General features: G+C 47.5%; 1 protein-coding gene across 1 annotated transcript; it reads right to left on the bottom strand.

Moving 5' to 3' along the window:
• Positions 1-215: 215 nt before the first annotated feature.
• Positions 216-27,315, bottom strand: LOC128848290 (zinc finger protein 501-like). The gene is made up of 4 exons (XM_054048202.1): positions 27,094-27,315; positions 23,138-23,334; positions 4,902-5,015; positions 216-4,589 (listed from the first exon to the last, which is right to left on the bottom strand). The coding sequence occupies exons 2-4, from the start codon at positions 23,274-23,276 to the stop codon at positions 3,394-3,396; spliced, it is 1,449 nt and encodes a 482-aa protein (XP_053904177.1). The 5' UTR covers positions 23,277-23,334; positions 27,094-27,315; the 3' UTR covers positions 216-3,393.
• Positions 27,316-27,641: the final 326 nt, after the last annotated feature.

Genomic DNA, 27,641 nt, shown 5'->3' with positions numbered 1-27,641 from the left:
TGGGGTGGCAGGGGTGTGTGTGGGGGAGCTCAGGACTGGGGCAGCAGGGGGTGCGGGTGGGGGGGAAAGAGCCCAGGGCAGGGGCAGCAGGGAGGTGCGGGGGGGAGCCCAGGGCTGGGGGGGGCAGCCAAACATTGTTTTGCTTGGGGCAGCAAAAAACCTAGAGCTGGCCCTGGTATGAACACAGACAATTCTGTAGTCAGAAACACGCAATACAACTGACATTAGCATAAAAGGATTTAAAGTTTAGAACACACACACACACACACACAAAGACTGGCGTGAGATTTTTTTAAGTGAGAAGATAACTTCTCTCACACACACACACAGGGTGACATTACGAGGGAGAGCAATCTAAGGATGCTTCTCACACCACACATAATTCTCACTTACAAATGCGAAGACGGACAACTTCAGGGAGCGGGTGCAAAACACAGGGCAGAGCAGAATAGTGATGAATGAAGTAGCTAATTGTCAGCAGCACTTTAGGTTAGGAATTGAATTGAAAGATGACAGCAAAACAAAATTAACCATCAAAAGATGAATTTCCATAGAGCACTGATAACACAATAAATATAGCTGAGATTTAGTTATGGCCTCATCAAACCAAAGATTTGAAGGGTAGCTCTTTTAAGCAGTAAGCCAAATAATTTAGTAAGCCAAGCAAAGTAGCTCAGCACTATGCACATAACACGTGAACAATAAATGACAATTACAGGTGAAAGCATGCTCTTTTAATCAGCACCAAATCAGTTGTAGCCACAATGATGTCAGATTCAAATCCTAGAACTTCAGTTATGTTCTGAGGAGCATTTTCCCCAATTTTAAACTGCTTGTAGGTGCTATTTTTTAAAACTAGTTCTACTGCAATTCTTTTCTTTTGCATCATTTGAAACTAGGATATTTTTCATAGCTTGATGGAAGTTGTTAAGTATATACATCTTTGGTATTTTCCAATTAAGAACTCCAAACAGCCCAAGACTTTGGTGTTATGAAATAGATCTGAACTCCTATGGGTTCAATGTTCTAGGACAACAATAATTATGCTTTTGAAGGCCAAATTCTGACTTCCTTCCAAGCACAGACATTGCCCATGGAATTTTAGCAATAAGCATTGATTTCCTAAACCTTTCTGAATTTTTAAGCAGGTGGAAGTTCTCATCTGTTGTTTAGTGTGCAGTCTTCTTCTTCGGGGTAAGACTTAGCAGTCTGTCTTGTTGCCTGATTTATTGGTTAGATATTATTTAGATTTCCCAGTGCAACAATCAGTGATTTGACTGAGTTCCGCTTCTGTCTTAGGAACAATATCATAGTGAGGACCCCTGCAGGTAGGGCAGAGACACAGACACCTCAGAAAGACTTTCTGAATTTGTAACAGCTTTGTTAGTGCAATACTACGGTCATAACACTACACTTAGCACAGTAAATAGAGGCAATATAAGATGTGACAATCTCTGGCATGAGCTCATTTGCATATTCATACCATCTTTTGCTGGGAAGCCCCCAACTAGATTAGAGGACCCACAAGTGGTCCTTTGGCCTGACAGGTTCCAGGAGAACCTCCCTGGAGTGGACAGGCCAAGTTCCACCTTTTCTCATAGGTTAGCTAATGCCGGTCATACCAATGCATTTTCAGTAGTGATTTCCACCTCTTTTCCTGATCTGTATTTCTTCACCCTATCAATGTTGGGATGCCCTTCTTCCAAAGCTCACAAAATCCATTACCTCAAACTTATTAGCATATATGTCTGTTAGTTACAATGGGATTCTGGTAAACATCTGCTGATATTCCTAACTTAAAAATACCTGAAACTGGTATAAACAGGCTGCTTGTGGTCACCTATCAGCAATTTAGCAACACTTACTTATAATATTACTCTAGCTTGTGACATCTTATAATATAAAGTCATTTATGGGTTAGCTGCTTATGTAAAGGCTTTGACCTTAGAGCTCAGCTACTTGGGCTCAGCTACTGTCTTACAGGCTTAAGACCTGTAGTCTATTGCATTACTGCCTTACTTCACATCTCTGTACATATACTGGCTACAGTCTTCAGGGAAACTTAAAGAGTCATTGGAGAATGAGGACTGCACCCAAGGGCAGCCCACTTTACCAGTGGATGCCCTAACCCCCAGGCTGCAGAGTCAGTCACTCTCTCGCTCTCTATGGCCAAGTTACTATTTAAATATTTACACACAGGAGAGACTGACTCAGTCCCACATCAAAATATTCATTAGTTCAGGGTATGTCTATACAGCAAAAAAACAAAAACAACGTGACTGGCCTGTGCCAGCTGACTTGGGTTTGAGGGGCTCAGGCTGGGGGGCTCCTTCCTTGAGTGTAGATTTCTGGGCTCAGGCTGGAGCAAGTACTCTAGGATTCTGTGGGGTGGGAGGGTCCCAGAGCTCAGGCTCCAGCCCAAACCTGGACGTCTACACAGCAATGAAACAGCCCAGCATGCCCAAGTCAGCTAGCACAGGCCAGCTGGGGGTGGCTAGCTGCTCTGTAGACATACCCTTACTGGTTAGGGCACTATCCTGACAGGCAGATGACCCTGTTCATATCACTTTGCTTCATCAAGTGGAAGGAGGACTTGAACTGGGACTGTCCCACATTGTGTGCAAGTACCCCAATCACGGGGTTAAAGGTTATGAGTGAGTTTCTACCACCCCCACCCCCAGCTGTTTTGTGGGAAGTTAGCTGGCCACTGAACAAGCATACTCGGATGGGTTTCATTGGCAGGGAAGTGTCTAATTTCACTAGTTCATAAAGCACAAACAGAGATAGGTGCCTATCTCCGTCAGAGGGGCAGGGTTTAGGACATACCCCTCTTGTTGGCATCTCCTGTTGGCTAGATAAAGTAGCTCCCCACCCAGCGGGCTGGCTATTGTGAATCCAGTTCTAAGATGCCCATCTTGCCCAATTGATTGTACTGAGAGCCTAGTCACCTGATTCAGGTTTATGGATCTCAGTGTTGTTCCTGTGATCTTCTAGGTGCCTAAAAGTTATGTGTTGGAATGTTCAGTGTCCCAGCGCCTAAGTCCCCTGGTGGATCCCAGCCTAAAACACTATCAAGAAGAAATGAGAAGTCCCAGCATATGATAAAAATAGGGTCCTAGGTGTAGAACTCAAAATTTAAATGAAGGACCTGAATGGAGGATGTTCAGAGCTTCTCCAGAAGTAATAATCAAATCCCATCGCAACATGGGACTCTTATCTCAGGCCCAGCCTCTTGCTGTGCCAGCTCTGTTCCAGAAAAGTGATTCCACTCTCTGCTTTAAGAACAATGGCATGTCCTCATTACAGGGCCATTTCAGCCTGGCCTGACCTGCTTAGATATGTGGGAATTGGCAAAGGTTTTACTGACATAGCCCATCCCTAGCCAGGACATTTCTAGGGTTTGTGTCGGGTATGGATTTTCTGGTGTCTGCTGAGGCTTGAGCTATCATAATAGCCTTTCCCACACTCATGGCACTTATTCGGTTTCTTTCCTGTGTGGGTTCTCTGATGTCTAATAAACCTTGAGTTCCGACTGAACCTTTTCTCACAGTCATGGCATTTATAGGGTTTCTCTCCTGTATGGATCCTCTGGTGTCTGCGGAGGCTTGATCTGTCACAGAAGTCTTTTCCACAGTCATGGCACTTATAGGGTTTCTCTCCTGTGTGGATTCTCTGATGTTGAATAAGGCTTGAGCTCTGACTGAAGCTTTTCCTGCAGTCGGGGCATTCATAGGGCTTCTCTCCCGTGTGGGTTCTCTGATGTTGATTAAGGTGTGACTTCCTAGTGAATCTTTTCTCACATTGGGGGCATTTAAAGGGTTTCTCTCCCGTGTGGGTTCTCTGATGGCAAACAAGGGCTGAGTGCTGTCGATAGCTTTTTCCACAGTCAGGGCATTCATAGGGTTTCTCTCCTGTGTGGATTCTCTGATGTGCTAGAAGGTCTGGGCCCAAACGGAAGCTTTTCCCGCACTCATTGCATTTGTAGGGTTTCTCTCCCGTGTGGATTCTCTTATGGGAAACAAGGGTTGAGCGCCGTCGAAAGCTTTTTCCACAGTCAGGGCATTCATAGGGTTTTTCTCCTGTATGGATTCTCTGATGTGCTAGAAGGTCTGAGCCCAAACGGAAGCTTTTCCTGCACTCATTACATTTGTAGGGTTTCTCTCCTGTGTGGATTCTCTGATGTTGAATAAGGGCTGAGCTCTGACTGAAACTTTTTCCACAGTGAGGACATTCATAAGGTTTCTCTCCTGTGTGGAATATCTGATGTGCTAGGAGTTCTGATCTGTATTGGAAGCTTTTCCCACAGTAACTGCACATGTAGGGTCTCTCTCTAATGGGGATTCTCTGTTGAATAGTTTCTTTGACTTTCTTGACTCCTCTCCTCCTGTGAGTGGATTTACTCTGTCTCCCTTCTGAGAGGTTTCCCCGATGCTTCTCTGCGCTGCTCTGACTCTCACGGGCCTCTCCTTCCTCAGGACTCTGTGAAACATGCCCTTCACCTCTTCCTGATACCATCCACTGTGGTTCCACTCGCTCAGGACCTTCCTGCTGAGGATTCTCCTCCTCAATCTCACTCACTGTCCCATCACCTGCAGGGATAGAGAGAGAAGCCAGACAGGAGTCAGTCCCTGTGCCAGGGACAGGGAACCTCAGAAAGGGAAACAGGAAAGGGGGGAACAAACCCAAATAACTGCTGGGGAGATTGAAATATCAGGAACTGTATCTTTCTACCCCAATACCCTTCCCCAGAGGAGTGAGAGGAGGAGACCCATCCTTCCTCCACATCCTCTGAGTATAGATCAAGGCAGGGGCTGAAGGGTCAGACAGGCTTGATGAAAATACATAAGAGGCATCAGCCACGAGGGTTTAACAATTAGTTTCTAACTCAGGTGTTTCATTACCTGTGTGGGAATTGCTTGGGCTCTCCCTTTCCTCGTGGCTCTGGAGATCAGGGACCCACAGCTCCTCCCGTCGTTCCAGCCAGGAAAGGACATTTGGTTTGGAAACTGGAAATCCTGCTGGGAGGGGTGGGCAAGGAAACAAGTGTTGAACTTATTCATTAATGTTAGTGCTGTTACTCCTTCCAGACCCAGAGTCTGAACAGAAAATCCTAGAGAAGCTCCATCCTCTCCCCAACCCCACCCTACAGGGACTGGGCTATAAATCATACAAGATCCCATGATGCACTGATCTGGAGCAAGGGTTACCAGTTCACCTATGATAAGTTACATCAGGGGTTCCCAAACATTTTTCCATGAGACCCACTAGTGCACCCATAATAGGCAGAGACCCACTATTAACATGTCCGTCAGAGTGAGGGGCCCCATAGGACATGTATATGACCCCTCATCTCAGCGGGGGACAGGGCCAGTGAGAGGGCAAAGGAGCCAAGAAGCTGTCACAGCCAGCCCCCACTGTTATACTATGGCTTAGACGCCTGCTGAGTGTCTTCAGGTGGTCATCTGGCAGCTCTGCTCCAGTCATCCACCCAGCACCTGTCACGTATCTCAGGCATCCCCTGCCCAGGAACAAGGGAAGGACTTGGGGGCTCCCAGTGCCAGGGTTGGCCTTAGGGGTGGTCGTAATGGGAGACCAGCCAGGACACCACGATCAGGGGGATCTTATAACCCTCCTCCCCACACACACAGCCAGCCCAAGCCCCCAAGTTCTGGGGTCAGAGCTAGGGATGGGCAGAATTGATGGCACCCTAGCCAGGGGCTCCTACCATGTACCGTGGTCCACCTGCTAGTCCTGTCCAGACTGAGGAGGGACAGGACATCCTCTTCAACTGCATGGGCTGCTCCTGGAGCCGAGTTAGACCCTCCTCTGGGAACCTCCCCCAGCTCCAGGAAGCTTCCCTCCCCCCGGCCCACCCAGTCACCATTTTCCCTAAGGCCAGTCCTGTTGCTGGGCAGAGGCAGATGCTCTAGCCAGGACTGGCTGTTACCTTAATGGACTCAATCACCCCTCATCGATCCCGATTTAGGGACAATACTACAGGGGGCCGCACAGCCAGGGATCGCAGGGTATTGAAGCTCAGAGTGGGAACAGCCGTGAACCATGCAGCCTCCTCCAGCTGCCGTCTCATGAGATAGGTCCCTTCTCCTTACCCTCTGCCCATCAGTTGGCAGCTCTGCTTCACCAGCCACCACTCTACCAATCTATAAAGTTTGGGGTTGTCCACACAAAACTCAACCCATAGCAGACCACCTGGGACTATGTCATGGACAGAGCCCAGGGTTTGGGAACCCTTCCCTTATTTGACCCCTTTTAGATACAGATTATGACAGGTGAGCTGGGGCAATGAGCGTGTTAGGCCTGATGTGATTTAGGCTATGGTGTGCCCTCTGCCGGCTGGCATTGAGGGTCTTGATGGGTCACACCTGGGTCACAATGGACTAACACTAGGGTCCCATCCCAATGCTGATCAATGCTCATCCAGTCCTTCCCCATCACCCATGAGACCCTGGCTGACACCACTGGCCTGATACTGGCTCTCCTCACCCAATCAGCCTGCTACATATAGCACAGACCCAGAGAGGAGAACTCTGGAGGAGAAGTAGGCATTCTCCTCCCACTTGGGCTGAAATGTTCTGGAAGATGGGCTGGAAGATGCTCCCTTCCAACAAACCTCTCCAAGTCCATCTGTATAGTTTCACAGGCGCACCTTTGAGCAAAGCAATCTCGAAGCTTGAGTCCGATTGCCTTTAGTTGGAGTTAAGCAGTTCCTTAGGTGTTTTGCTTAATAGGAAAGACTTTTGGACCTGGGGCCTAAATCTAGAGACAAGACTAACAGGTATCCAGGTAACTTACAGACCTGCAGATATAGAACCAGACATATGAAGGTCAAAAGGACCATTATGTTCATATAGTCTGACCTCCTGCAAAACTCAGGCCAGTTATTTCTGCATCAAGTCCATATCTTCTGGTTGACCTAGACCACATTGTTATAAAGATATCTCCAGGTCTGATTTAAATTTCTCAAGTGACAGAAAATTTACCATATCCCGGGGTAAGGTGTTTCAATGGTTAATTCATATCAGTGTTCTACATTCACGCTTCATCTCCAGCCTGAATAGATCAAGCTTCAGCTTCCCACATAGCATCTTGGTTTGCTTTGATTTGCTAGACTGAAGACCCCTCTACTCTTTCCCATGTAGGTATCTGTGTACCAGGATCAAGTCAGAATTCAACCCTCTCTTTGTTTAGGCAAATAGATTGAGCTCATTAAACCTTTCACTATAAAATGTCCTCAGAATTTCTAAAAATAAAATAAAATAAAAATGAAAATGTCCTAACTTAAAACATCTAACGCAGGGGAATACTACGGCAGGCTTCATGTCAACAAAGAAAGTGGAACTGATCAGAAAATTAAAAATCAGTGATTGCTGAGGTGCAAGCCATAAAATCATAGAAACAGAATCACAGAAATGTAAGGTTTGCAGTTACCTCCAAAAGTCATCTATCCAGTCCCCTGTGCTTAAGCAGAATTAAGTAAACTTGACAATTAATGAAAGGTGATTGTCATCTCTTCGTTAAAACCTCCAGTGATGGGGATTCCACAACCTCCCTACATAACCTTTTCCATACCATTATCATTAGAAAATTTTTCCTAATATCTCACTGAAATCTCCTTTGCAGCATGCCTTTTTGTCCTACCCTTGGTAGACCTGGAAGACAATTGATCACCATTCTCTTTTTAACAGCCTTTTACATATTTAGGGTCTGTTATTATGTGGCCCTACAGCCTTCTTTCTTATAGACTAAATGTGCCCAGTTCCTTCAACATTGCAAAAATTACCACAATGTACAGATTTTACCCATCATATACAGAAAAAGAAAAAAACTGTAATGGATCACTGTTCCATTAAATTCCTCTGTTTTGTATTTGTTATGAGACAAATATCACACTCCACAGGCATTTTGAAAAAGAAAGATTTAAGGAATATGAAAGAGTTCACTCCTGCTTTGGTGAGACTGCAGAATTCAATTATTAATATTTTTTTGCAAGTGCAATTTATGAAGACCTTTCGGTGTTACAAAGGAGAATTTAAGTCAAAGGTCATGCTGAAACATAGCAATGCTCTGGAACTACTCCCTATGAAGCCAGTCAGGATTCTGGGAGAGCATGCCTCCACTCTCTGAGCATATTGTCTCCAGGGCAAGAAGCCTAAACAGCTTCAACCTTCCTGGGTCTGACCTCAGAGCATTCAGCATCCCCTTCCACACCATGCACTTCCCGCAGCGAGTCTGACCGGGCGGGGTTCCTGGGGAAGCCAGAAGGCCCTGCACCCCAACTCCATAGTCAGATGTGACTCTCAGCCAGCCAGTAAAACAGGAAGTTTATTAGTCAACAGGAACATAGAGTAGGATAGAACTTGTTAGCACAAAACCAGCCCTCCCCTTGCACCCCAAGCCAGCCGAGACTGACTCACTTCCAGCTGCCTGGCCCCTGCCCTGCCTGTTGCTCCTCCTCTGGCCTTTGTCTCACTTCCCGGGCCAAGAGTCACCTGGTCGCATCACCCTCCTGGGTCTCAGGTTACAAAAGGGCAGCCATAGCATCCGTGCAGGCAGCTCGGCAGCTCCTGCGAAAGTCACACACCCTTATTCCCACCACTTAGACATTGGTGCAATACACAGGGAAACTGAGGCACACAAAGCATTCATGCAAAACAGTAAGACTCACATAGGCTCATATACGACATAACAAGAGAAAATCCCCACTTTGTCACAGTAGTTCACTCAGCACTGCTCAGATTGCATTTGATATTTGGAAGTGGAAAAAAATCTAAACTAAGACAATATATATCTATATATATAGATGCAAGCTGGGTCTGAATGAGCTCTCCCCTGACAGCTAGTTGGGGAGGGGGAGAGACTTCAGGAGCAAACTATATATTAGAAGCTATGTTGCCCAAAATGATCAACTTTGGCTGGTGTTGGGTTACAAATCACTTTAGTACTAAATGCAGAGGTAGTGGAAATGTTGTTATCAATGTTGTTATGTTTATTGTATGAGTAAAGGGGAGCAGAACTGTGCTTAACCTAGCCTGATTGAGGGGGTCACCCTCAGCTGTAATGAACTCGCTAAGCCAGGGGCTTGAATGCCAGAAGCCTTGGAAAGTAAAAGGAAGTGGAAACAGATATCCCTGCTAAGATATGTGGACTCTGTCTAAGGGTCCCCACTCTAGTTTAACTTGTTCCTTTTCACTGTTCAAAGATAGAGCTTAATAGACTCCATTAGGAGTCTTTTGCTTTGTTAACTGTTCACAAGAGCTGTGAGGGGACAGATTTTCTGCCCACTTCAGGGGTTCTCCCCTCTAAGAGTTGGAAATCACAAAGAGCTGAGTGAAACCTCAAGAGACTGACCTGCAGAGGTCACAGCAGAGAGGCTGATGGCAGCAAAAGGTAACCAGCAAGCATCCTTCTGGTGGGATGGTAAGCAGAACAGCAGCTGGTGGGGTGGCCAGCAGAGCAGAACGCCAGCCAGAGCAAGTGCTCAGATAGCCGAACAAGCAAGGTGCCTTCTTCCCTGGGTGGGAGGTGAACTCACAGAGGTACATCTCTGAACCCTGAGTCCTCAGTGACCAAAGACAACCACATTGTAGTACGGGATCAGAGAGGGGCACAATAAAGGAACTTTTGGTTGTAGAATTCAAGAACATGAGGCAGAAGACACTGCCCCTGCACTTGGGGGTGAGGGTCCTGCTCACAGTTTTATGATTATGAATCTTGCTTGTGGCATTTTCTCTAATTAATGTCAGCTGACTTCCCTTCTTTCATTCAAAGTTTCTTTTCTACACTCAGACTCTGTGCTTGCGAGTGGGGAAGTTTTGCCTCTCAGAGGCACCCGGAACTGGTGTGTAATTTTCCTAGGTTACCAGGTGGGGCTTGAGCTGGTTCTGTATTGTACTGTTGAAAAGCAACCCCTAGATATTGAACCAAGACCTTTCTGCTGCCATCTCCACCTGGGAGAAGGGTTACATATAGATATATTATCTATCTATCTATATACTCTCATACCACACACACATACAGTTTAGAGAGGCCAGTTTCACAAATCTACAAACAATTATGTGACAAATCATATAGAGAAAAAATTTAAACGTGAATGCTAATTTAGAACTGTTCAGTAACATTTTAATAAATTTCCAAAAAAAAGAAAAAACCCTACTATTCCACAAACAAAAATTGTGGACATACTGTTTAAAAATAAACAACCAACAAAAACCTGGTAAAATGAGAAACAAAAACATATACACACAAACAAACACATGAAGGTATATATTGTTTTCAAATACATAACAAACGATAAAAGAGAAAATTGATAGTAATAAATATCAATTAGGAATTGGCAATTGTTGATAAGGGAAGGAAAAGGAAACAAGGAAAACAAACTCAAAACAGCAGAATTAAGGAGCATGTTTAAAGTATATTAGGAAAAACTGTAATCCTACCAACAGTATTGATCCATTACTAGATGGGAAGGGTAGAATAATGCAGAAAAAGCAGAAGGGTTCAGTAAATATTAAATTAACTTGATATCTTTTTTGATGAGATTACATGTTTGACTGACAAATATAGTATGTTAATTTAATAGTTAGTGTTCATGTACTGTACTCCCAATTGGAGTTAGACAGTTCAATAAATTTAAAATCTGGCCTTTAAACATTTGACTTGGTAGCTCATGACATTTTTATTAACAAAACTAGAATGATACAAAACTAGCATGGCACACATTAAAGGGTTTTAAAAAAATGACTAAATCTGATAGGACTAAAAATGTAATTGTAAACAAGGGGTGTGTGTTTCAGGTGGGGCCCCTGCGGGGATCGGTTGATGGCCCTACTCCATATGACATTTTTATCAATGACCTTCTAGAAAACATAAAGTTAGTACTGATGAAGTTTACAAAAGACTGTCATGGGGTGTGCACCCCATACCCAGCCCTGACAGAGATACTGAGGGCCTGAGAGATCAATTGGGTTACCTGGCATCATCACCTGAGAGAGGGAGGGCAAGGAGTAATTGAGAGCAAAGTAAGCAGTAAGCAGCAAGCAGCAAGAAGGCACCTGATGCCAGGAAAGGTACATTCCCTGACCGAGATGCAAGGAGGCGCATCTAGCAGTGAGTGGGAACCCATTACAATGACAAACAGATTGGGGGAGTGGTAAATAATGAAGGGAGCAGGTCGCTGACACAGAGCAATCTGGATCGCTTGCTATGCTGTGGGCAATGCTTTCAGTATTGTCCGATGGAAAATTTTACACGTGAGAACAAAGAATGTTGGCCATACGGATAGGAACTCTGTCCTGGGAAGCAGCAACTCTAAAATAAATCTTGGGGATCACAGTGGATAATGAACTGAACAAAAGTTCCCAGTGCATTGCTGTGAGAAAAGTGACTATTGAGAAAAGTGACTTGAATGCATATCCAGGTAGGGTGACCAGACCGTCCCGATTTTATCGGGACTGTCCCGATATTTGCTTCTTTGTCCCGCGTCCCAACCAATGTTTGATTGGGATACTGGACAAACAAGAAATTTTGCCCTCCCGGAGGGATTCTCGCCCCCCCCCCCCCCCCCGCTGCCCCGGCTCCGCCCCCTCCTTCCCCCATTGGCTCCCTCCCCAAATCCCCGCCCTGGCCCCACCTCTTCCCCAACCACGCGGCACTCCTCCTCCCTCCCAGGCTTGCAGGTGCATGGCGGTGCAAGCTGGGAGGGAGGGGGTGGTGGCGGCGCCTGGATCCTGGAGCTGATGAGTCAGCTCCGGCACCCAGGCACCGGGCGGGCAAAGAGGGGCTGGCAAGGGAGGGAGGGAGACGGGGGGCTCAGCTCTGAGCCCCCCACTGCGCCAGAGGGCTCCTGCCCGGCTCCCGGGCCGCTGCACACAGAGGGCCCGGGGCTGGGAGCGCAGCGCGGAGGCTGCTTCAGCCCTGCAGCCCGCGGGGCAGCGCGATGGGTCCAGGCGGGGGCAGCGCGGAGCGGGCAGGGGCTGGGTGGGCAGCTCGGGGGCGTGGGCCGAATACCCGCTGCTGCCGGGGAGCCCTGCGCCTCTCCCTCCCGCTCGCGGCTGCAGCTCCTTCCCGGCGGGACGCGCCCCCTGGCCCGCCCCGGGCACATGTGGCATGCGTCCCGCCACTGCCAGGGAGCCCTGCACCTCTCCCGCTCGGCTGCTCTCCAGCGGCTCCTTCCCGGCGGGAGGGAGACTAGGCATGGGGGACGCGCGCCGCATGTGCCTGGGGCGGCGGGAGGCGTGTCCCGCCGGGAAGGAGCCGCAGCCGTGAGCGGGAGGGAGAGGTGCGGGGCTCCCCGGCAGCAGCAGGGATTCGGCCCGCGCCGCTCACCCGGCCTCTGCCCACTCTGCGCTGCCCCTGCCCGGCCCCACCGCATGCCGCTTGTGCCCGGGGCGAGCCGGTGGGTGGGAAGCTCCGCGTGGGGAGTGCGCGCGGCCGGGACCTGCTAATGCCCCCGGCCCCTTTGAAACTCCTTTTTTTTTTTTTTTTTTTGTTCCGCCCCCTTCTATATCTCTGATCTGGTCACCCGATATCCAGGGCACTCCCAACTAGGAATACAGAGGTGATATTACCTCTATATTTGACAGTTGTGCGACTGCTGCTGGAATACTGTGTCCAGTTCTGGTGGTCACAATTAAAGAAGGATGTTGAAAAATTAGAGAGGCCTCACAGAAGAGCCACAAGAATTATAAAAGGATTGGAGGACAGGTCCTATAATGAAGCTCAACCTATCTACTTTATGAAAGACTAGACTAAGGGGTGATTTGATAACGATCTATAAGTCTCACATAGGAACAGAAATTAAACATAAGATGGCTCTTCAGCAGACAAATGTGTAACAAGATCCAGTGGCTGGAAGTTGAAGCTAGAGACATTTAAATATGAAATAAGTTGTAAAGTTTTAACAGTGAGGCTAACTGACCATTCGACAAAACTTACCCAGGGCTCTGGTGGTTTCTCCATCACTGGAAATTTTTTATATCAAGAATGAAGGTTTTTTTTCTAAAAGAATCACAGGAATTAGTTGAGGGATCTCCTATGGCCTGTGTTACACAGGAGATCAGACTAGATGATAACAACAATCCATTAAGGCCTTATAAATTCTGAATCTAGTCCTCTAATCATTCTTGTAGCTCTTTTCTAAACCTGTGCTAATTTGTGAACATCCTTTCTGCAGTGTCAACACCAGGACTGGATACAGTATTCACTAATGGTCTAACTAATGCGATGTTAAGAAGCAATGAGGTTCTCCTCATTACTGCTGCTTCATATTCCCCTGTTTAGCTACCACCAGATCATATTAACCCTCTTAGCTACAGTATCACACTGGATGCTCATATTCAGGTGGCTTCCACCATGACCCTTTGGCCCTCTCTAGAGTCACTGATTCCCAAAAGCTCCCCATAGCAGGGGATAGAGACACCGTCTGACATGGTGATGAACCAGGCTCACGGTGTTGGGGACTTTGACAAATGCACAGACAATTCCTCAGACACAGCAGCACAAAACCTCCCCTCAGGTCTGTCCAGCTCATTTTCTCACAGGAAATCTCTGTTTCCACACGCACAGCCATCTACACCCTGGACTGGTGGACACGGATGTCAGAACAGTCCCTGTACACCCACTCGAGCTACTCTGTGCACCACAGACCCAGAGACTGGGAGTAATCTCTCTCCTCACAGCTCGACTCAAATGCAGACTGAAAGTCCTACAAATCTGTTCAGTTCCCATCATGCTTCACTGCTGGAAATTCATGAACCTCAAACAATGCCAGCATTTACTGAATACAAACTCTACCCAGCCAGGAGAACAAGGGGCAGAGGAATTAGCTAGGCATGACAATCGTTTCACCACAGCCACTGTTGATCATCTGGCACTGCAGATCCCCTCCAAACAGACCACCACAACAGCTAAAGCAGAGATGGAGAACACTGGAGCATTGACGATGGGGAACCTCAGCAGAGACAGAGAGTTTGGCACAAGGAATTCTTGTAACCCTTTGCCACTGCTGCAGGAGGGAAAAAGAGTATTAATTACAGCAGCATCTGGAATCTCCAACTGGAATAAGGGCCCCTTTGTCCTGTCAGTGGTATTTATCTGCCAGTCCCCGTACCATTACCACAGGGACTGAGCACTAGGAGTCACAAAACCAAACCCCGCTCAGCTGCCACCAAACCCTGCAGATCCCTGAGCTTGCTTGGTGCCTAAATTTTTGCAGTGAAATTTCCCACATTGCATCCTCTCACCAGGCATCCAAACGTCTAAGCCCCAGGGTGATGCATGGGCCAGGAGCTGATGGGCGTTCTGCTGTCTCACTGTCCTGCAGGGCCCAGGCTGGTCAGTGTGCTCTGAGCTCCCCTCCCACATTGGCACCTAGAGCTGAACTTCCACAAAACTAGGGTGGGGGAATCCCTCCCTCCTAGCAGATGTTTGATGCCAGGCCCACTAAGGTTAATCCAGCCCTGGTTGTGAATCCCATCCAGAGGCACCATCTCTCCTCACTCACTGTACAGGGAGCACAGACACATAACACAGGCTTTGTGAGTCCCAGCAACTAGGCCTGGGAACACTAAATGTCACCACAACTAAGGTCCTCTCTAAGTTCCTCTGTGAATCTAGAGAGAGACAGTCCCTGCCCCCAATGGGCTTTCCCTGTCAATAGACGAGCCAGACAAAGGGTGGATCGTTATCTCCATTTCACAGAGGGGAAACTGAGACCCAAGGAGATCACAGCTGGGACTTTCAAACATTATAAGGGGAGAGGTGTGCAAGTCACCTCCTCAGGACCCTTTGAAACCCCAGCCTAATTGATTGACAAGAACCCAGACAGGGAGTCTGTGGCACAACCAGGGATCTCCTGAGTCCCAGGCCAGTTTCTGAAACAGGGTAGCAGCCTTCCTCTCTTGTGTCTGTGCAGAGAACAACCCCCACAATTATTCCGCATCATTCTTGTCACACTTCGCTGCTTGTGTAGACCAAGCTCACTGCACACACTGGGGGCTCCTGGCATTCCTCCATTCCTCCCCCTACATGCCACCCTCCCATCCCCCTTTATTTCTGGGATTCACTGCACCCCCCATCACCCCCTTCCATGAAGTGTTGTGTGCCCCTTTCCCTCCTCCACCCATAACAGAGCATTCTTCCTCCATGGCAAGAGCTCCATGTGCTCCCATTTCCTCCTCTCCCCATCTCCTCCTGCCCCCTATTCCCTACACAACATCTCTCCCCTCCAGTGATTCTGTGTGCCCCTCATCTCCCCCTACTCTCCATTCCTCTCTGCCCCCATAACCCCATCAGGGATTCTGTGTGCCCCCTCTTCCCTCATCGTTTCACCCTACCTCCCATTCCCCTCCACCTCCCACTTGCCTTCCTGCATCTGTCCCCATCACCCCCCCCCCCCCAGATACATTTCTATTTCTCCCCACAATAATCAGCTTATGGCCACTGATGTCTAGAACATTCCCTGATATTTTGGAATTGATGGGACGTGGCTCTCAAAAGTTATTGTATTACAGACAGACAGACCAACTGTCACAGAAAAGCCTTCAAAGTTGATTGGAAGGTCTGCAACCTCAGCCAGCTACTTCATAAACCATCCCTCAGGCTGTTTCACTGTGAGGAACTGTCATTTGAAAGTGATCAGCGGTGGCTAGGGAAGGACGCTGGGACAATGTTGAGGTGGTGCTAACATAAGTCGGATAACCTGAAGCACTGCATCTGCTAGAGGATTCTGGGAGCAGAGTTCTGTTAGCATCAGGCCGGGAAAACTGCTGAATTCTTACTGGCAGTGCGGACTTAGGGTAAATTGGTGGTGGTCTTTGGTCAAATCATGTAAAGTATATAAAGAAAGAGTAGACAGAGAACAAGATGGCCTAGGTGTATGTTGCCCTGAAACATGGATGCCCCCACAAGAGTCCCAGTGAGAAATTAATAATTACCAGTAGCATCAATCTCAGATAGTGCCTTGTTCTCAGATGTCCCTCACAAAACTATCATAGGAAAAATGAGTTATAGAATACCAGCTAGGCTTAACTGGGGGACATGTGACATCTCTGTGCAAGAAAGCTATAAGGGCTAGAAAAGAAAGGCATTAGTAGGGGAGGGGGAGAAGAGACAAAAAGACGACTTCTGACCTAAGAAAGAAGACTTCTCTTATCCTGAACACCTAGAGGAGACAGAGGACATTGGGGTAGCCAAAACCTGCTCCTTTGGACATCTGATCATTCCAGTGCCTAGAAGTGCCAAAGACTGGAGCATAAAAGCCTTTATTTAGGATTTGTAGCTCTACTCACTTTGGTTGCTAATCAGGATGCTGTATCAGGTCAATATAATTACTGAGGATTTATGCTTGGGGAATGATGAGATAACTGGCTCTGTGGATGAGGGGAAGGCAGTGGACGTGTTATTCCTTGACTTTAGCAAAGCTTTTGATACAGTCTCCCACAGTGTTCTTGTCAGCAAGTTAAAGAAGTATGGGCTGGATGAATGGACTACAAGGATGGACTGCAGGATGACTCCAGCTTGGTGGAGAAGCTCCTGGATCAGGTAGTGCTAGAACAATTCCTGACAGTCCTACCAGGAGGGGCGCAAAGCTGGGTAAGGTGTTTCCAGCCAGCCTCAGTGGAAGAAGCAGTCAAGTGAGCTGAGGCCTACTTTGATGCTGAGGGAGAGGAATAGCCCAAGGTGTACGTCAGATTGAGAGGGGTTCACCAGGGGATGACTCCAGGAGGCTTCCAAGGGGGAAGACCCCAAGGACTATGGGGGTGCACCACAACAGCAAGGGGTTCGGGGAGCCCTGAAGCCTATGGGAGGTACTAGTGGGAAGGAGCTAGGAGACCCAGTAGTCTGCTACAGGTGTGGCCAGCCAGGACATATTAAAAGACACTGCCCAGAAATGGAATGTAACTACCTGAAGTGTCATTACACTGGAACTAATCAGTCGGAGTCTAATCAGCAGTGACAATCAAGCTGGGAGGAACTGTAGTTAAGGGTCTGGTAGACTCAGGGTATGGGTACACCTAGGTTCGAGAAGACCAGGTGAGGGCAACTGGCCTAAACTGACACCTCCCAGTAGACATTTCCTGTGTACATGGGGAAACCCAAGTCTACCCCACGGCAGAAGTTGAACTGGATGTACAGGGCTGGAGAGCTCAAGGACCTGCCACGGCCCATAATTTTGGGGAGAGAGTGGATGGGCTACTCAGCGATCATGTGGGAAGGACCAGGACAGCAACCCAGGACTGAGTGGGTCTGGGCCCAGCTGGGAAAGAAAGCAGACGGGCTGGGAGCCATGGTAAGGAGACCTCAGAACAGAGCCCAGACACAAGACCACTATACCCCAGACATGAGGGACCTGCTGAGAAAGTGTCATCAAGAGTTGGATGAGGCTAACTTCTCCAGACAGAGTTATTAGCCAGCTAGTCTGGGTAAAGCAGAAGTTGGCCCATGTACAGGTGAAAGGCAAGGGACAGAGGGAACAGTGGTTGGCCTTGCAGGAAGCATTGGCCCAGGCCCAGAGGGAGAAGGAGCAGAGGGTACAGCAGGATACAATAGAGACTCAGACCAAGGCCTGGGCTCAGCAGAGTACAGCAGGGACCCAGACAAAGTTCAGAATACTGTGGCAACTCAGTGACAAAGAGTCCTATGGCACCTTATAGACTAACATGCATGCGTCTGACGAAGTGGGTATTCACCCACGAAAGCTTACGCTTACGCTCCAATACGTCTGTTAGTCTATAAGGTGCCACAGGACTCTTTGTCACTTTTTACAGATCCAGACTAACACGGCTACCCCTCTGATACCTGTGGCAACTCAGGCTAAAATACCCAGTGTGCTAACTAGCATAGAGGCGCAGACAGATTTGCCTCAGCTGGGAGCAGAGAAAGAAAAGTGCTGGGATAGAGAACAGAACCCTAGGATAGGGAAGGGAATCATGCAGGCAGGCTTTATGAGCTCCCTCCTAAGACAGGAGGACATGATGAAACATCCAGAAGCTGCAGAAAAGGAACTGGAGCATCTTAAGTTAAAAAATGAGCAACTGACTGAAGAGTTCCAGTTCACCGCTGAGGAAAAAAAGCTTTTGCTCCACACAGTGTACAATTATTAAACACAGTTAGAGACTTGTCGTACAGAGATCCCAAAGCCCAGGAGGTGAAAGTGAGTCAAGGGACCATGAACATGCTCTCCAGGTAAGAAAGACCTGGGAGAGTAGACTCTGGACACCAGGGCAAAGCCTGGCTAGAAGCTCTCCAGAAAGTGAGGTCTGGGGGAGGGAGCCCTGCTTGAAAGGAGCAAGGACTAATACAGAACTACCACGAATCCTGTCAGGGAAAGGAGGGGTATAATGGGGTGGACTAGGCCTAAAGGCCCCCTGCTTGAGGCCACAGGATTCTGCCACACCATCCCAGGAAAGGAACAGTGGAGAGGTCCTCCAAGCAGGCTAGAGTGGCTGCAGGGGAAGCAGCCAATCTGGGCCCAGGAGGGCCATATAAAAGGAGCTGCAAAACAGAACAGTAGTTGGTTGCTGCTGGAAGCTGGAGGAGAAAGGACTGCATGCCTGGCTGGCTGAGGGAACTGCAGCACAGCGGCCAGCTAAGCGGGGGCAGGACCAGGGACGTAATGAAGGAGCTCCTGTCTGGCTGCAGGGACTGAGCCCAGGGAGAGCTGAAGGAAGACAGTGTCTCCAGGGAGGAAGTCTTGTGGATGCAGCCCCATACTAGGGCTGGACTGGTTTAAAGAATACAGACACACCCAACTAGAGGGGGCGCTCATGAGAGGTGGGTGCTGACCTAGTTACCAGTCCCAACCATGCTAGAATAGGGCATAGCGTTTTCAATTAAACAGAACAAGGCTGAGGATGGTATGGTAAAAAATGTGAAGTGTCTAGTGGGGGATCATTGCGAGCACAGGTATGGCCACAACTTCAGGAAAGGGGGGCAGACATTGCCCTTTCAGATGGGCGGACCTTGAGGACTTTGGTACTTGCTTTAGGAAATTTAATGGCAAGAACTAAATCACAGTTGATGCTGCAACCAGGAGCTAAAATTGTGAAGGCCATGGAAACAGGTACAGAAAACCTGCCGATGGGCCCTTACAGCTTGATGTCCCAATAATTGGCTCAGATAGATGTGGGTGGCCTTCCAAGTGGCTAATAAATTGTGCAGTGTGTACTAACCTATAAAGCCCCGTTAGAAGTCGTGTGTTTTTGTTTGCTTATGGTTTTGCAGATTAACCTATGAATTTATGTAAGCAAGAAGAAGTATGCTGTGAAATCTGCTTCATTTTGCTGCTTGTGGGCTCACTTGTTATGTGGTTTCCAGACCACTGGTTGTGGGACCTGTCTGTGCCGCAGGACCCCATCCAGTGGATGAGTCAGCAGATTGTGAAGTTACTCGGATTTTAATACAATGGGCACCCTTATTAGGGGCACAAACCAACCTTACCTTGTGGGTTGGAGGCACTGATATCTGTTGGATAAGATTGTGGGGAAAGGGGTTAAGTAAAGTACGCTAATCACCTCTAGGGGAAAAGTAATCAAGGGAACAAAAAAGTGTTTGGGTATTGAATGTTACTGTGTTGTGGGATGGGGTTCCAACCGCTGGACCCTCCATTGGCCAGGAAGAGCTCACTGCAAAAATGGTCTTCAGTTTAATTGAAAAGTTTTGAAAAATGTAAACTGGTAGTTATTGAACCAGATGTGACATATCAGTATAGGAAAATGAACCTACCAATGGGAGTGCTCAATTACTCTGTTTAAACCCTTAAAAGACTGAAGACCGAAGAAATAAAAGGAAAGTAGAAGCGAAATCCTGGAACATGAAAGTAGCCTCCAGGGTTAATTCTCCTAGGGAGGGGGAAGTTCTGAAAGAGCCTTTAGAGAGTCTAAATTCTAGCATTAAATTAGGTAATGGTACAGATTTGATCACAGTCCCAGCCAAAGTGAACTTTGCCATGGGAAAGGACTTTGAGCCATCCCCTGCAAAATTGCTGTATGAAAGTCACATTAAGGTTGTTTCCTCAATAGTGCTTGCTCCAGTAGCATTAATTCCTCTCTAAAATGCTGGCAAAAAGGAGGGCAAGGATCCTCAAAGAAACAAACTTTAATAGTTAAATGGAAATATGACCCAAGTAACAAAAGGTGTTTGTGCATTTCAGGGGTGACAAATTGACACAGAGTCTCTCCACTCTAAGACAAAGAGTGAGAAACTCTGGAACAATTGTCACAATCAGCACATATTGGGGAGCAAGGGAAAATAAAGGATCAAGAAATGAGACATTCCGTGATGGAATTGAGTACACTATTGGAAAAAGGTAATTTGAAAATTGTTAAAGAAATAAAAAACATTCGCACAGAATTGTCCTGGGGAGAGGTGTGTATGAAAGCTCAGGAAACCTTGGAAAAACAGTAAAAAGACATTTTGAAACAAAGTCAGAGAGGTAATGAGCCGAGAACACATGATTGGGCATTGAGTTATTATTCCTATATTAATCAATCACGCCAAGAAACGTGGAAGGGGCAAGTGCATACATGTACCATACACCAGTGCACCCTTGTCCTTTCTGGTGTAGCTAATGGAAAGGTACAAGAAATGTGGCCGATAATACATGCAAGTGCCTGGAAAAATAAAATAGGGAACTATAAAATAGTACCAAAAAGAAATGGGCTGTGGTGAATTCGCGGAGAAGGATGGAAAAGTATTTTGGGGGCTGGGGAATAGGACACATTAATTAAAAAAGGGAAAGGGAAATATGGAATGGCAACAAAATTGGAATGGAGAATGAAACGGAGATAATTATAAATTTAGAGTGGAAAAAGGGGTGGGTAGGAATTCTATAAAATAAATGAATAAAAACTTGTATTAGCATCAGAAAAAAAAAAAGTAATACATCTCTATCCTGATATAACACAACCTGATATAACACAAATTCAAATATAACGCGGTAAAGCAGCGCTCCGGGGGGGGGGGGGGGGGGTCGCGCACTCCGGGGGATCAAAGCAAGTTCAATATAACAGTTTCACCTATAACGCAGTAAGATTTTTTGGCTCCCAAGGACAGCATTATATCAGGGTAGAGGTGTATAACAAAAAATAAAACCTGGCAACTGGAGAAGTACCAATTGCACCCCAGACTGCAAAAAACGTATATAACTCACCTTAAAATGACACCCCCTAGTTTGGAAAAAAAACAGGGTGAAATGGTACTGAATAAAACATGGAACTTCAAACATAGGAAAATACACTAAATAAAATAAAACAAAATGCAGACCTTGTAATAAATGTAAAAGAAGCACTTGCCCATAAGTATAAAATCATTAAGGCAAATGTAAAAAATACACATAAATGAGATTTTATACGGTATAATATTATAGTTTAGGTTCCTAAATGGAATAATAATAAATGGACAATTTTAATTTGAATTCTAGAAGGAATCAAAGTATTATCAGTATGCTTTTGTATTTTAAAATTGATGTGCCAATGATACAGGTGAAGGTGGCAAAGACCTTTTAAAATTAACCTAATAACAAATAAAAGTGCAAGCTATGAGGACGTAGCAGAGAGAAAGCACATACCCCCAATGTCAGGGCCGGCTCCAAGCACCAGCTTCTCAAGCACCTGCTTGAGGCGGCCGCTCCGGAGAGGGGCGGCACGTCCAGGTATTCGGCGGACGGTCCCTCACTCCGCCTGGGAGCGAAGCATCTCCCGCTGAATTGCCGCCACAGATCGCGGTTGTTTGTTTTGTTTTGTTTTGGCTGCTTGGGGCGGCCAAAACCCTGGAGCCGGCCCTGCCCAATGTAAGTAATTAATTGGTGCAATATCACAATGATTTTTAATAATTGGTTATCAAGTGGGGGACTGTTGAGGTGGTGCTGACATAAAACTGGTAACCTGAACTGGTATCTGCTAGAGGATTCTGGGAGCAGAGTTCTGTTAGCATCAGGCTCAGAAAATTGCTGAATTGTGACTATCACTGGGGTCTTGGGGTAAACTGGTGGTGGCCTTTGGTCAAATCATGTAAAGTACATAAAGAGAGAGTACACAGAGAATGACATCACCTAGGTGTATGTTGCCCTGAAACATGGATGTGTCCCAGTGAGAAGTTAATAATTACCAGTGGTGTCAACCTCAGACAGTGGCCTGTTTTCAGTTGTCCCTCACAAAACTATCATAGGAAAATGAGTTATAGAATGCCACTTAGACATAATTGGGGGACATGTGACACTTCTGTGAAAGAAAGATATAAGGGCTAGAAAAGAAAGGCCTCATTCGAAGAGGAGGGGGAGAAGAGAGAAAAAGACGACTCCTGACCTAAGAAAGAGGACTTCTCTGAACACCTGAGCACCTAAAGGAGACAGAGGGTGTCGAAGTAGTTAAACCCTGCTCCGTTAGACATCTGATCTCCCTTGTGCCTAGCAGTGCCAACGACTGGGGCTTAAAAGATTTTCTTTGATTGGTGTTTTCTTTGATTGGTGTACCCACTTTGCTTGCTAATAAGGATACTGTAACAGACCAATATAGTTACAGAAGATTATGCTTGGGGAATGGAGGCTTACTAGGGATCTGGGGCAAAAATCTATCTGGTATTGGTCCTGCTTTGAGCAGGGGGTTGGACTAGATGACCTCCTAAGGTCCCTTCCAACCCTGAAATTCTATGACACTGGTCTCTTCTCTGCCCGACTGATGGGAGAGTTGAGAACATTGGGGGGCCTCCAGCTAATTCAGCTGACTGAGGCAGAACTTGGGCAAGATGGAGGTAAAGCACATTGGAGAATCTGACCATTGGGGACTTAGGCAGACCCAAACCAGGAGACACATGTCCCTGAAAGGCAGAGGGGTCAGAGGCCTCATAGGATGGAAGTAGTCCTGGGAAAGAGTGAATTTCTCCCACTTGAGAGCTTTGATTAGGGGGAGACCCACACCATCATTACGTCCCTGAATCTCCTGTCCTGTGGGATGTGATGCACTGGGGGACTGTCTCATACACAGGAGCTGCAGATTACATGGCCTGATCCCTCTGAAATACAGGGGACCAGGGACTATCCCTGTACAGAATCTGACCCAGATGCTTCAGAAACCTACCTCTGCCCCCAGCTTCTAATACCCGAGGGGACAGGAATCCTTACCCAGCAAGGTCACGGTTTCATAGTTCTCCTGCATGACGTCCCTGTACAGAGCTCTCTGACCCGCATCCAGCAGGGCCCATTCTTCCTCAGTGAAATACACAGCCACCTCCTCGAAGGTCACCAGCTCCACTGCAACCATTTTCCTTCCCCGTCACCTGGGAGGATGGGACGATCTCGAGTGAATCTTGGATGTGATTCTGCAGTCTGGAGAGGTTTCAGAAAGGGCTTTAATCCATTTAAATCCTCTATCCATCCCAGATTCTTTCTCTGCAGACAAATGTAGACTCTGCTGTACTAGGGAAATGGTTGAGTCAAGATTTTTGAAAAAGCAACCAACATTTCAGCTCTTAAATCCACATCCAGTTCTCTCAATAAGTGGCCTGATTTTTGTAAGTGCTGAGCCTGCCACATTGGGGTTCAGTTCTGACAGCCCAGCACTGCTGGAGATCAGCCCTTTTACTCAGCTGCTTGTGTATGGGCTGAGAAAATGAACTTTCTGCTCCAGCATCTAAGATCCTGGCCATAGTCACCTAATTACAGCAGAGACCCAGCAGCTCCTACATGGGCTAAAAACACTGACACCATTTTAAACCCTCACAGTAACAGTTATTAAATGAAGTCAATGGGAATGATCAGATTCTCAAAGACAAGAATGTACGTAACCATCTTTGGGATTGGATCTTAAATGAGTAACCACATTTTATTCAATACAAACAGCTCAGTCTTCATGGACACATATTTTGACAGATAGTCACCAGACAGAGAGCAGCCTGTCTAGTTTAGGAATTCTGTCAAATCTATAGCCAAAAGGCATTAAAATTGCTAGAAAAGAGATTTTTTTCTTAATTAGAAAAATATTTCTGCCCCCTTCCCCGACCACTGACCTCTAGTAAGTGCATCTCTTTTCTCTGACCGCTTCTCAAAAGCAGACTATGTGTATTTTCCTCCAACTTTCTAAAATATTCACCCCTGGACAGAGAATTTCATCCCTAAAGATGAACATAGGAATTGCCAGAGTGCATGAGTCCCAAAATGCATGTAGTAAAAAATGATGGGGTCTAAATTAGCTTTTACCACTCAAGAAAGAGATCTTGGAGTAATCATGGATAGTTCCCTGAAAACATCCACTCAATGAGCAGCAGCAGTCAAAAAAGCGAACAGAATGTTGGGAATCCTTAGGAAAGGGATAGATAATAAGACAGAAAATATCATATTGCACACATATTGAATAGTGTGTACAGATATGGTCGCCCCGTCACAAAAATGATATATATTGGAATTGGAAAAGGTACAGAAAGGGCAACAAAAATGATTAGGTGTAACCACCAGCTTCCATGTGACGAGAGATTAATAAGACTGGGATTTTTCAGCTTGGAAAAGAGACAGCTAAGGAGGGATATGATAATCCATCATGACTGGTGGGGGGTGGGGGGGAAGTAAATACGAAAGCTTTATTTACTCCTTCTCATATCAGAACAACTAAGGTCAGCAAATGAAATTAATAGGCAGCAGGTTTAAAATAAACAAAAGGAAGTATTTCTTCACACAACACACAGTCAACCTGTGGAAGTCTTTGCCAGAGGATGTTGTGAAGGCCAAGGCTATAACAGGGTTCAAAAAAGAACTAGATATGTTCATGAAGGATAGATCCATCAATGGCTTATTAGCCTGGATGGGCAGGGATGGCGTACCTAGCCTTTGTTTGCCAGAAGCTGAGAATTGGCAACAGGATGGATCACTTGATGATTGCCTATTGTGTTCATTCCCTCTGGGGCACCTAGCATTGGCCACGGTTGGAAGACCGGATACTGGTCTAGATGGACCATTGGTCTGACCCAGTCTGACCATTCTTATGCGTGTATTATAAGCATCTGAAAAGGGTCCTTTAGACTAAAATTTTGCACCCAACACTAATCATCACTGTGTGCTCCAGCGGTTACGAAAGAGCAGGATAAAAGGAGCCACATTGGGGAATCTCCTCTGACACTGTCCCCAGGGCAGCACATCCCCCCCAGCAGTGTGGGACCAGGCAAAGGCAGGAACTGGCTCTTCCTTTTCCTACTCCTCACCTTCTCCCCAGAAAAGTCAATCTGCCCCGGGGTGCTGCAGTGAATGGAGCTGGGCAGGGCTGGGAGCTGGGAACTTCCCTCCCCACTTTTTGTTCCTACTTCCCTTCCAGTTTCTCCCCGTCTCCCTCCTGCTCCCTCTCCCCTCCCCTTGGGCTGGGAGACTCGGTCCCTGGCCCAGCCCCAGGGTGTTCGCTTTCCCAGAGCTGGCACTCAGGGGAGCAAAGCCTGGGGGGGGGGGCTGTCAGGGAGGGCAGCAGTGCTGTGACTTGAAGACCAGGGCCGGCTCCAGGCACCAGCTTAACAAGCAGGGGCTTGGGGCGGCCAAGGGAGAGGGGCGGCACATGTGGCAATTCGGGGGCGGCAGGTCCCTCACTCCCTCTAGGAGCAAAGGACCTGCCACCAAACTGCTGCCGCCGCCGATGATCGCAGCTTTTTTTTTTTTTTTTTTTTTTCCCCAATTGCTGCCGCCCGTCGCAATTGCGATCGCGGCTTTCTTTTTTTTTTTTTGCTTGGGGCGGCAGAAATGCTGGAGCCAGCCCTGATGAAGACCCCCAGGAGCTGAGATGGGGCAAGGAGGGGCTGTTTCTGCAGCATCACTTTCCTGCCAGGTGTTATGTGAAAAACTGCTATCTGACTTAATTTGCTATTTAGGGTGTACTGAACATGCTCAGTAACATCTGCTGAAGTCACTGCCCCTTCACCATGCCCTTACTTGGCATCAAATTCTGTGGACTGCTTTTTACAGGGGTTAAAAGGAGGAAATCAGAGGAGAGGGGGCCAGGATCTGGGCAGAGGGCAGAAATTCACTGGCCGGGGGGCTCAAGCAGCTGGAGGCAGGGTTGGGATAGGGGCTGAGGGGCAAAATCAGGAATTGGGGGGAGGAGCTGGAGTTAAGCCCAGGGGTAAGGCACTGCCAGAGGGTGACTGAGGACAAAACCCCAGCAGAGGCAGGGGGTAAAAGTTACCCAGGTGGATTGAAACACCAGTATTTGCAAAAAATAGAATGGGGACCCACAGAGAAGCTTTTTGACCCCCCGCCCCCCAGGACAGTGCATCTCAGCATGGGGCTTCCCAGGGCTGGGTTCTTAAAGACACAAGTGTCCCAATGCCTAGTCACCTCAGCTCCTTGCTAGCTGATGTAACCTACTGAGGCGTTACATGAGACTTGATTCAGTGAAACATTTTACATATACACCCCTCAGAAACAAAGAATCCCTTATCAGTTTATATGGCTGCATAAAGTCTCTGAGCAGTTCACAGATTTTTCTTGTCTGTTGCTGGGATTCCCTGAATTGAGCTCCCTTCCTTGTAATCCATTTTAAATATACTTTGGCTCCTTTAAATTGATTACTTTTAAAATGTTATTTTCATTACTCGTAGCCCTTCATCATTTACCTTTGTTATCATTGTGAAGATGCATGTCATTGTGCTATTTAATTTATATTTTAATAACAAATACTCATCAAAAATATGTATAAGCTGCATAATAAATTATGTGTAAATGACCTCACTCTATTAAGAGATAATTGATACATTTGTACACCAGGCAGGGCTGTTTGGAAGCTGAAGGCTTTATGCTTCCATCCCACACCACTGTCAAGTTTTTTCATCAGACACCCTCTGTTGCATAGAAAAGAACGCTAGTGTAGCCAGTGATGGCCAAAGGCAACCCATAGAGTTCGACAACCTGAGTGGTGGCAACTTCTGACAGAGGTAACCCCGTTAGTTACAATTTGCTACCCCTGGACCAGAAGATAGGAAAGGGGAGCGGTACCAAACCAGGACTAGTTTCTGCAAATAGCCTCACATATCAGTAATTGCTACTGCTAGCAAATCACGTTTTTCACACTACAGGCCCCAACCCTTCCCCCGGGTCTCTCCCCTCACCTGCAGGCTCCGGCTCAGGGGCTGGTGTCGGCAGAGCCCGGGGCTGCCCCAGGGGCTGGTTCCAGGCACCGCAGAAAGTTCCCCCCGGCTGGGCACAGAGGGGAGTTAATGCAGGTCACAAACCCCACTGGGGAGCAGTAGCGGCTTAGCCCGGGCTCCCGGGTCACAATGGAAGCAGCAGCAACAGCCTCTGAGCAGGAACTTCAGCCCCGGAGCTCCCCACCCATAGCAATAACCAGAGTCTCTCTCTGGAGCCTGCAGCTCCCTCCCCGGACACCCCCGTGCCCAGCCCCGAGATCAGCCCGGAGTGGGAACAGTGTAGCCCTGCCCCCTGCCCCCTGTCAACCCGTCTCCCCGCCCCCCGCCCCTCTCCTCGCTGTTCCCCTGCCTCGCCGCTGCAGAGCTGGTCACTGAACTGCTCTCCTTGGGTGGAAACCCCACCCGGCCCCAGATCTGCCCCGCCAAACCGAGTGCCAGGCGTGTGCCAGAGAGAGGCGAGCTGGCGTGTCCCGGAGACCCAAAGCTGCTGCGCGCTGCAGGCCCACGGC

The sequence above is a fragment of the Malaclemys terrapin genome, chromosome 13, assembly GCF_027887155.1.
Source record: "Malaclemys terrapin pileata isolate rMalTer1 chromosome 13, rMalTer1.hap1, whole genome shotgun sequence".
Lineage (NCBI taxonomy): Eukaryota > Metazoa > Chordata > Testudines > Emydidae > Malaclemys > Malaclemys terrapin.
This window is presented reverse-complemented; position numbering and strand designations above follow the sequence as displayed.

What these genes read in the sequence shown, in the direction of transcription:
- LOC128848290 (XM_054048202.1), bottom strand. Translation starts at nt 23,276, where the DNA reads ATGGTTGCAGTGGAGCTGGTGACCTTCGAGGAGGTGGCTGTGTATTTC. An exon ending in TGAAACCGTGACCTTGCTGG is followed by an intron (nt 5,016 to 23,137) that starts GTAAGGATTCCT and finishes CCCTCCCAGCAG; the next exon opens with GATTTCCAGTTTCCAAACCA. An exon ending in CCCAAGCAATTCCCACACAG is followed by an intron (nt 4,590 to 4,901) that starts GTAATGAAACAC and finishes CTATCCCTGCAG; the next exon opens with GTGATGGGACAGTGAGTGAG.